The 11,120-nt window shown below is 46.3% G+C and overlaps 1 protein-coding gene across 1 annotated transcript in view; it reads right to left on the reverse strand.

The window, feature by feature from the left end:
• Positions 1-1,808: 1,808 nt before the first annotated feature.
• The window catches only part of CGNL1 (cingulin like 1), a 124,397-nt gene continuing 115,085 nt past the window's right edge, over positions 1,809-11,120 (reverse strand). The window contains exons 17-19 of the mRNA XM_083183830.1: positions 10,180-10,288; positions 3,391-3,554; positions 1,809-2,719 (exon numbers count right to left, since the gene is read on the reverse strand). Of these exons, the coding sequence (XP_083039956.1) occupies positions 2,587-2,719; positions 3,391-3,554; positions 10,180-10,288 (406 nt within the window). The 3' untranslated portion in view covers positions 1,809-2,586. The remainder of the gene's footprint in view (positions 2,720-3,390; positions 3,555-10,179; positions 10,289-11,120) is intronic.

Genomic DNA, 11,120 nt, shown 5'->3' on the forward strand with positions numbered 1-11,120 from the left:
CCCCCCCCCTCCAACCCTGCCAATCTCCCTGAAGCGGAGACGGGCAGGGTTCTGCCGCCCAGAGACTTGGACGCATGTGCGCGTTAGACGCACTTGCGACCCAGTCTGATGGAGTCCCTCTCCGCTGGCTCTCACCAGCAGGGACGTTCTGGCGAGCGCTGGGCAAAAGAAAAGAGGGGCCATCTGTTTGAGGATCACTCACAGCAATGTTGGCACTCAAAGGGTTAAAGCCTGGACTGTTAGGGTGTCTTGAGGACTGAGTTTGGGAAACTCTATATTAGGCCATGATTACATAAATGGAGAAGAGAACTTCTTCCACTCAAAGATGATAAAAATTCAAGAAATCACCCACCAACATCAGAGTTTTCACAAAAATTAGCAAGACGGTGGATGGATGATGTTGGTAGGTATGTTGTTCTGGGTGGCATATCTACTTCATATTCCCAAATCACTAGGGAAATGTCTGACACTCCATTTTCACAGTGAAATTAATGGGTTCCGGTTTGTGTGGTGTGGCTCACCCTAGACCCAGAAGCCCTTGCACAGCACACCCTCCACCCATTATAGATACACCAATAGTTTAAGTCCCAGATATAGCATGCTCACAATTGTCCATTTTAAATAGATGTTCTACATGGGATGTCCAATGTCGCTTTATGTGGGTGTATCTCGCTAAGATTGTGAAGTTTTTAATGAGCATACTGTAGAATCAGTTGTAATGGAACATGAAGCAGACTACTGTACAATCATCCTGCTGATCAGGTTAATGCTCTGGATCAGCAGAGCGTGAATTGTATATGTGTGTGCACAGGACTCTATGCGATTAAGAGGTCGGACCAACAGCACATAAGAGGTGACCTCCCGATCCTGACCTTTGCTGGAGTGTTATAAGCCATGGGCAGGACGGTGTAATTGTTAGGATTACTGCCTCACAGCACTGAGGTCATGGGTTCAATTCCCACCATGGCCCTAACTGTATGGAGATTGTATATTCTACCCGTGCTTGCGTGGGTTTCCTCTGGTTACTCCTTGTCCTCCCACAATCCAAAAATATACTGGTAGCTTAACTGGGCTTCCAACAAAAATAACCTTAGAATGTCTGTGTGTGTACATGTAGTAGGGAATATAGATTGTAAGCAGTGGCGTAACAATAAATGATGTGCCCTCCCACCGGGAAAATTTCCCCTCCGCGATCATCTGTGGCAAGGACGCTGGCCTGCCAACGCATCTGCTGTGGCTGGGAGTCGGGACCCACAGATATACAAGCCTGGTCCCGGCCCTTCTTCCGGCTCGGGGATATTTTTCATAAGGAGCCAGCCAGGAGGAGTGCCGGGACCAGGCTAGTAAATCTGTGAAAACACTCCTGACTCCCGGCCACAGCAGATCCGGCAGCAGTGTAGCAATAGTCCCCGCAGACCCCAGGTGCCGGGCACCCACACTTAGTCAGCGCCTCCCTGCCCTTGCGGGGTCGGTGGCATTATTGTTACACTAATTGTAAGCTTCACTGGGGCAGGGACTGATGTGAATATTCACATATTCTCTGTAAAGCGCTGCGGAATATGTGTACGCTATATAAGAAACTGGTAATAAATAAATAATTTATCTGGTAACGCCCCTGCATCGGTACTGAATACACACCTATACAATAAATGGGCATTCTGCCAATATGGACAATTGTATAGGAGTGTACCCAGCAAGTAAAGGGCACACGTGCAAGATTGTTTTTGGTCATAGGACCAGCTGTATTGACCAAAATCTCAGGTAAAACAACTTTTTAGTGTTGAGAAAATATATGGTTTCATTGTGTTAAAAGTTCATTTAATAGAGGTCATAAAATTATTAAAAAAATAACATTTAATTTACGCGATGGTATATGAATGTCATAAAAGTGACATCAAGATCATTGGATTTTACAACAAAGCAACATAAGAAGCGATACAAATGAACAATTATTTACAGCATTCTATGCTAAGGAGAGAAACATTAACACGCCAGCTACTCATTCAGACGGTGGGCGCTGTGGATGCAGATGGCTGTTTACTATTGGTCTATTGCTATTATACAGAAATGTATGGAAAAATTATTGCAAAATAAAGATTTTTTTTTACTAGTCTTTTAAAAAGTATTTTATGAAATACTGTAATACAATTTATATCTCAATTAGAATATTTACAAAATAAAAATTCATAGTCCTCTAACTTTATGCGTAATAATATCCATACAGGCAAGCTTAGAACATGTGACTAACAGATTCATTGTACATTACTAGATGGAATACGCGCTGTGGATGCAGATGGCTGTTTACTATTGGTCTATTGCTATTATACAGAAATGTATGGAAAAATTATTGCAAAATAAAGATTTTTTTTTACTAGTCTTTTAAAAAGTATTTTATGAAATACTGTAATACAATTTATATCTCAATTAGAATATTTACAAAATAAAAATTCATAGTCCTCTAACTTTATGCATAATAATATCCATACAGGCAAGCTTAGAACATGTGACTAACAGATTCATTGTACATTACTAGATGGAATACACAATACAGGATGTGTCTTTTATCATCTAAACATGAGAACCAATTTAGGCTGTTAGAACATCATCACGAGAATATTTATATACAGAAGGAGCATCATAAAGACTCTCTCCGTCAGTGCTCAGGTCATCGTCATCATCAAGATCATTCAGCATCTTGCCAGGGGAGCTTCTGCGCCTGCTACAATACAGAAATAAATGCACATTAATTATATATACGCATACACACAAAGGCCTATACCCAAATTAATAATATCTTACTACAATGTATACTGAACATTATGCTTTTCATGTCATGAGAAAAACAGATATAACAGGATGTTCAGTTCTCATGTGTGTGTGATAAGAGGACTATTGTTTAGGAAAAGGAGAAAACTCCCAACTTCACCTCTCACTTCACGCTCATCCCTTTGTATGTAAGAGTATGGGCACTATGCCGATGTAAAAAAAAAATGCTACAAAATAACAATGCTCAAAAATAGAAGTGTTAATAATTTATATTTATCTATTAACAAAATACAAAATGAAAACTAAGAGAAATCTAAATCGCATCAATATTTGGTGTGACACCCTTTGCCTTCAAAACAGCATCTATTCTTCTAGGTACACTTGCACCTAGTAAAGGAACTCGGCAGGGAATTTAGTCCAAACATCTTGGAGAACTAACCACAGAACTTCTGTGGAAGTAGGCTTGCGCAAATCCTTCTTTTCAGATCAGGGCTTTGCGGGTGACATATCATCATTTGCAGGTTTCTTTGTTCTTCTTTACACTAAATATAATTCTTGAGGACATTGGTCATATAGCCTCCAAACTGTTTAGCACACCTAAAATGAAGACGCAATGCCACTCACCTGAGCTCCTTCTTTGCAGCATTTAGCTGTCCCTGTAGTTGCTCATTTAGGTCACCTTGCTCTTCCAGATCTCTCTGAAGTTTCTTTTTAGCACTTTCTAACCTATCTATTTCTTCTTCAGCTTCTTCAACTTGTCTCTTCATTGATTTCAAACGTAAAGTTAGCTACAGAAACAAATAAAGATGGCATTACATACTGTACTCTTTGTGATTTGCTATACAAATACGCATTTATAAACAGAAAGAGCCAGAACGCAGTCCTGGCGGGGGGGGGGGGGGGGGGAGGGGGTACGCCAGCGCCACCGGGGCGCAGGGTCACTTCTGTCATTTTCTGTTGTTTTTTCTTCAATTATTATTATTGTTATTACACTTGCTGCGCTGCTGGGAAGCAGCTGCAGCAGGAAGAAGCTGAGAAGCACTTTGTGCTCTTGTGGCTGGTGCTTCCCTCCTGTGCGCCACGTGGAGGTGGAAATGCTGGATGAGCAGCCAGCAACACCAATGGATGCGTCAGGTCCAGTTGTTGAAAGTATTGTCAGTGGTGGACGGCTGGCGCCGGGGAGCAGGAGAGTAGCAACGGCGGCCAGGTACAGTGAGAGGAGCAGCGGAGGCAGGAGAGAAGCGGCAGTCTTGGAATGTGACAAGAGTAGTGGCTGGTGATTAGCGGGTATGCGGCAGCCAGCAGCCAAGAACCATGATAAGGGCAGCAGCGGCCGGAACCACGTGAGGGTAGCCAAAGGCCATAGCAGGTGCGCAGTGGCAGCCAGCAGATGCCGGCCCCTGTGAGCCACCCAATGCTAGTCAGAACCTTCTCCTGTACCCCCTCTTACCTCACCCTCTGCCACCTCGCCCCCTTTCACCAAGTCACAGTGACCTCACCCCCTGTCAGCATGCCCCTCACCCCCTCTTGTCTCAGCTCATCACCTCTCCCCTTCTTGCCTCATCCCCCCACCCCTTCTCACCTCATTCCATCACCTCTCTTTATACCGCCACCTCGCCCCTTCTCGCCTCATCACACCACCTCACCCCTTCTTACCTCAGTCCATCATCTCTTTCTCGCCTCATCCCGCCACCTCGCCCCTTCCCACCGCAGCCCATCACCTCGCCCCTTCTCACCGCAGCCCATCACCTCGCCCCTTCTCACCGCAGCCCACCACCTCGCCCCTTCTCTTCTAACCGCAGCCCGTCACCTTGCCCCTTCTCACCGCAGCCCGTCACCTCGCCCCTTCTCACTGCAGCCCGTCACCTCGCCCCCCTTCTCACCGCAGCCTGTCACCTCGCCCCTTCTCACCGCAGCCTGTCACCTCGCCCCTTCTCACCCCAGCCCGTCACCTCACCCCTTCTCACCACAGCCCGTCACCTTGCCCCTTCTCACCACAGCCCGTCACCTCACCCCTTCTCACCGCAGCCTGTCACCTGCGCCCTTCTTACCACAGCGCGTCACCTGTGCCACTTTTTTTGCAGCCCATCACCTCCCCCCCTTTTTACCACAGCCCATCACCTCTCCCCCTCTAAGAAAAAGAACCAGTAGGCGCCTGGTGGGGCGTTGAGGTTATCAAGTGTTTCCAACAGATCACACTCAGTGATGGTGTAATTAGTGAAATAAAAATCCTTTCCAGCAAGCCTAAAGGTGCCCATACAGGTACCAATTACCCGGTACTTTTTGTGCTAACATAGCATCGCATCGCATGCACAATGCATGCACAACGATGCTATTTTAGCACAAAAAGTACTGGGTAATTGGTACGTGTATGGGCACCTTAAGGTAAAGTCCTTTCCTTAAATGCTGATGATTTTATATATATATAAAGGTCAGTCTTTTATTGGACAATGCAACCTCCTGTGACCATCTGACATGTAAGTAGCTCAGTATGTTATTTATTAGGTCACAGTACCTTTTGTGAGGTTTTCCACACTTGCTTTGTCCGGCCAGTGGATCTGACTGCAGCCAGACTGCACAATACTCCAAAGGGTGAGCAGCAGGTGACAGCCGCTCTTGGGTGCGCTGTTGTCAGGCGCACAAACCACTGTGTGTGGTAACTGCCGGATGAAGTTCTGTTTGCAGGCTAAATGTGTCAGCTGCAGGAACCGGGTTGTCGCGGGTTGGTTCAAGCCGATATGGCAGATGTTTCCTCTCGGTCTAATGCCATCAGTGTTCCCCGTCGGTCCTCAGCTGTCGACACTTCTGAATAGCTCCTCACAAGACGCGTTTCGCTGCGCTCAGGCGGCTTTTTCAATTTCAGCGCAGCGAAACGCGTCTTGTGAGGAGCTATTCAGAAGTGTCGACAGCTGAGGACCGACGGGGAACACTGACGGCATTAGACCGAGAGGAAACATCTGCCATATCGGCTTGAACCAACCCGCGACAACCCGGTTCCTGCAGCTGACAATAAAAGACTGACCTTTATATATATAAAAACATCAGCATTTAAGGAAAGGACTTTACCTAAGGCTTGCTGGAAAAGATTTTTCTTTCACTAATTACACCACCACTGAGTGTGATCTGTTGGAAACACTTGCCAACCTCAACGCCCCACTTGTCCTAAAAAGGAACTGGCAACTATAGTTACAAACATTATGCACTTGCATCTGAATGGCTTTTTAGAATAATTGTGGTTATTGTGCATGCATGCATCATTGTTTTATTGTTTATTTATACATATGTTTTTATGGTTTCTTGTGATATTTGTTAAATAAATTGTTTTAAGTGTACAGAAGGCGCCTACTGGTTCTTTTTCTTTGTGCACCTTGGGCGGGATGTACTAAAGGGAAAATGCGGTAAAACCCCTGTTTTACCGCATTTTCCTATGTACTATCACCGGTTCGCCCCGTTTTCGCAGGCCAGGGTATCGCCACCCAGAGGGTGGCGATACCCTATAGAAGCCTATGGGCTTCTTTCGCCGCCCGACGTACGCCGTCCGCACGCCGCCCCCCCCTCCCGTCCTCCTTTAACCTCCTCCTCCCCCTGGTGTGACAGCCGGGAGGACATCCGGCTTCAGGGGGAGGAGGAGATGCAGGGGGACGCTGGCAGCCGCCGGGAGGTGACGGAGACCCCCGCAGCCCACATCACAGGTATCGCGGGGGTCTCCGTTACCGCAGCCCGATGCTGGCCGCATATGTTAGTACATATGCGGTAGCATCGCGGCGGCTGCCGTGCGAAGGGCGGGGATGTATGTTGATACATCCCGCCCCTTGTATTGAGGGCGGCATCCCTCTACCAGAGGGCAGCTATCTGTACACATCACAGCACACCTGTCCCTAGCGCTCAAAAACCCTGCTGCTAACCTCTCCCCCTCTCACTGTAGTCCATCGCCAGTTCTCACCTTCTCAACTTAACTCACCCCACCCCTTTGTCTCACCTTTCTCTCTCTCACCTGTCTCCCTCTCTCTATCCCCCTACACTATCTCTTTCCTTTTTTTTGCTCTCTCCAGTGCTCTCTCTCCCACCCCATCTCTATCCCCCTCTTTCTGCCTGACAGTCTCTCCTCTTTTTCTATCTCACTCTCCCCTACCCCTTCTCTCACTGTCCCTCCATCTCACCTGTCTCTTTATCTCTCTCTGCCCTAGTCTCTTTTCCTCTCTCTTCTCTGCACCTCTTTCCCCATGCTTGCACTCTTTCCTCCCTTCGCACTCCCCCCTCTCTTGTTTCTTCCCATTTCTCTATCTGACATGTCTCTCTCACACATCTATCTCTTTCTCTAATTCCCTCTTTTTGTTCATGGAAAAAAGCTCAAAACAATAATATGTGTGGGACCACAATTTATATAAGATGAGGGGTCTCTGGTACCCACACATGTTTTCACTGAGTGCTACCACTGCTCCAAGGTGCCCCCCTTGCAACCATATCATCCCTATTCACGTTTTTTTTTGGAACCGCCCCTGCTCACAGTGCTCTCATGAAACAGGCGGCAGGAGACCTGTGTGCGCTCCAGAAGCCTGCCAGCTGCCCTTTCACCGTAGCCGTCACTCCCCTTTCACTGTGCACGCCGGGGTGCAGGGTTACAGCGGAGGCAGGAGTCCTGCATGAGCTCCAGCAGCCTGCCCGCTGCCCTTCCACCCTGCTGTAGAGTCTGCACCCAGCATACAGGGAAAAACCTGTATCAGTAGTGTGATGCTTGCTGCTGAATTCCGTCGCCTGCTGTATTTCAGGATGTGCTCCTCCCAGGCCCCACTGACAGAATAAAGCAGGTACTGTTTTCATTTTTACAAGTTTCATTGTGCTGCTTTACCGGGGGGGGGGAAATATTTCTAGTAACGCCACTGTTCCAAGGGCTCTATGTACATTATGGGTCCCCACCCCTCACGTTCCTCATATATTGTCACATTCTTCTCCTAAATGCCCTCCATGCTACCAGATGTTTCCATGGTCAAATATGCCCCACAGATTACCTCTTCTCTCCACCTAAGCTAATCAAATTCCACAGTGGAGGCTGAACCCCTCCTCACAGCAGATCAATTGGCTGGTGCTTTATTGTTGGAAAAGACTATATTAAGAGAGCTGCCGATATCAGCAGGTCCCTGCACAGACTGCTCCTCTTCTTGAGCAGAGGCATCAGACTGCTGCTGTTTGGTACAGAGCACATTAACCCTTCCTCCTATATACACTGCAGCATGGTTAGCAGGGCTGGATTATAGACTTGTGGGGAGTTTAGTCATGTTCTAAAATGGACACAAACTACATACTTTAAAGTTCCTGTGGCAAGAAAGATGGAGTGGGTGGTGGGGGAGGGGTGGGCAGAAAAGCAAAGAGTCAGGGCTGGACAAAGCTAGGTCTAATATGCCAGCACATACTATACACTCTAGTACATACATTTTTAAACATACAGAAGGAGATGTATCAAGCATTGGAAAGAGATGAAGTACCAGCAAATCAGCTGCTTTTATTTTAGAAGCTGTGTTTGGATGTTATAACATGATTATTATTAATAATAATTAATTAATTATAATCATCATCAATGATAATAATGCATTTTGACATTTGCATGTTATATATTTTTTTCCTCAAAAAATGATATATAAATAGTGCTGAACCTTGAAGTCTCAAGGGTTTAGGTATGGAATGCAGGAGCTTGGGATGCCACTAGGGAAGCCAATCCTGGGGAATTTTTTTAATCCCAGAATTCCCTAATTAGAAAACAAAAAGCCCCGGCCAACCCACATATGTGCACCCACATAAGTGCGGGTGCAGCCGGGAGCAGGGTGAGCGGACGATGCTGCCAGAGCATGGTTGGTGGGCTGTGCGTCCGGGAGCCGGGCAGGATGTAGGAGAACGGGGCAGATAAGCAGCACGCCCTGGATCGAGGAAGGCTGTGTAGGTGTTGCGGCTGTGTGCACTCTGCAGCGTGACCTCTGACCTCGTCACGCTGTGCAGAGCCACACAGCCAGGACGGGAGAAGCCAGGCAGCATCTGAGCAGGTGCTCAGATATCTCCCAGCATTAGACAGCACATGCGTCCCCAAATCCCGGGTTTGGAAACTTTAATGCCGGGATTGAAATGCACAGAATCTTCAGACCCGTGGGGTAAGCATGCTATCCCTCCCCACTACCCACCCCCCAAAACATCCTTCCTGCAGCCTATAACCCCTCCACACACACTTATAGCCCAACTCAATTTGAAACCCTTATTGCCTAACCCTCCCTTCTGAGTGCCTAACCCTCTCACCTCCTGCAGCCAAACCCTATTCCCCAGCAAACTTAGATGCCAACAGTCAGCATTCCGGTGTTGTGTTCTTTGTAGAGTTCTGGCACCGGTCTTCTCACCAGTGTCAGGATTCTGGTGTCAGTATTCTCACTATTGGCATCCCGAAGGTCAGGATGTTTACCGGACCCCTCAGTTAACAGAGCCAGTCTAATGGTGCCCGAGGCTGCTGACCCTCTACTTCCCTGTCATCCCTCAAAACTGAGTGCTTGCCAGGACACCTGACTCAGCCTTAAGTGACTAAGGGGTTTATATATAAAAGCACCAGCTTTTGCCATTTAACGCTTCTCAGCAAGTTGGAGCCTAAAATTTAAAGAGGCACTAACATTCAGTTTAAAGCATGCCAGGCCTTAAAGGGGAGTGAAACAGTGAAAGGGTGTAAGAGGAAGAAGTAGAAATAGACCAATAAGATGTAAGAAAAATAAGGAGGGAGAGAGGCAGTGGTGCAAGAAAGGTGGTACGGGCCAGTATTGCATACCATTAAGAAGTTAGTAGTTTGTATGCCATATCTCCTACCTCCTTATCCCTGGTGCAAGTAACTGAGTTAGTTAGCAGCAATATGAACACCAGGCCATAATTGACCGGTGTCAGCCTAGAACCTTGATGGCTAACCTTGACACTCCAGCTGTTGTTGAACTACACATCCCAGCATGCTCTGCTTCCGTTTTGCTATTTGGCCATGCTAAATCTGATGCAGAGCATGCTGGAATGTGTAGTTTAACAACAGCTGGAGTGTCAAGGTTAGCCATCAAGGCCTGGAAGCTTCGGAAGTGCTGGGCATGCCCTCAGAAGGATGAGAAACAGGTGGGTAGGGGTGCTGCTGGATATGCACACATATAAAATCTAATTGAGCCACATATGAGAGTCGAATAAAAAGATGGGAGTGGTGCAGAGAGTGAGAGGCAGCACCGGGGACAACAGCTAGAAGATCATAAACCACTTAGCCGCAAATGACATCGCTTAGAGCACAAAACAACATTCGCATGAGAGTGAAAGCTGCTACCCAAGGCTAAACATGCTAAAGGATAGTGGAGAACATTTGACAAACAGCCCTTATAAAGATTTTGCAGAAACTTTATTTAGTGTCTCCTGTACCTGATCTTTCTGATCGGTTAAAGACAGATGCTCATCATCAACCTGCATCATAATCTCCTTCACCTTCCTCTCCAGCCTGCGGTTGTTCATTTGGAGACTTGCCCGCTCCCTGAGGGAAAGGAAAAGCACATTGTTTGGAAATTAAAGCAGGAAGCTGTGCCAGATCCTTTTCAACTATTGCTCAGAATGCTGATGGAACCTAAATTACATTTAATGTTCTGTGAATTTAGTGCTGCAACAGAGAAAATTTCACTGTCCTTTCTTTTGTCATTCAGAAAATATATATTGTTCATTCTGATTCACTTAACTATGTATACATCTTCGGCATTGCGGTGTCAAGAAAATAATATTTGTAGAAACAAAGAAGTCTTCTAAAGAGGAGATCTGCTGAAAGTCAGTGTGATAAACAGTGTATTAGGACAGAGGGCCTCGCACATGCACAGAAAACCAAGCATATAGAAATGGACTGCTACAGTAGGCAATGCATTCCGTGTCAGACATTAGGGTACAGTACAGTAGCCTGTGCTGTTCTCCTGGCATTAGAAGAATACTAATCTCAGTATTCAGCTGCAATCACAGTACCATATATTGAGAGAAAAACTACCATTCTGTAGGCCGTATTAAACCTGCCGTCATGTGGCATTCTACATGTGATATAAAGGAGACCTTAGTAGATAAGGCACACTTTTTCTTCAAACTAATTGGTTTTGACAGGTCCACGCCCCTTTTATACAGGTTGTCCACGCCCCCATTTATACCAATTTGATATCAAACTTGATATGATCGTATCACGTTTGATATCAAAGTGGTATAAATAATATTAACCCCCGTATTAAAATATAATTGGTTTGATACTGTAACTTCATACACTGATATTGGTTATGTGAGATAACACATATATAAAGTACGCGATATCTTAATCAGCTGGAAGAATTTCTAAA

This window comes from Crinia signifera, chromosome 4 (genome assembly GCF_055691185.1).
Source record: "Crinia signifera chromosome 4, ASM5569118v1, whole genome shotgun sequence".
NCBI lineage: Eukaryota > Metazoa > Chordata > Amphibia > Anura > Myobatrachidae > Crinia > Crinia signifera.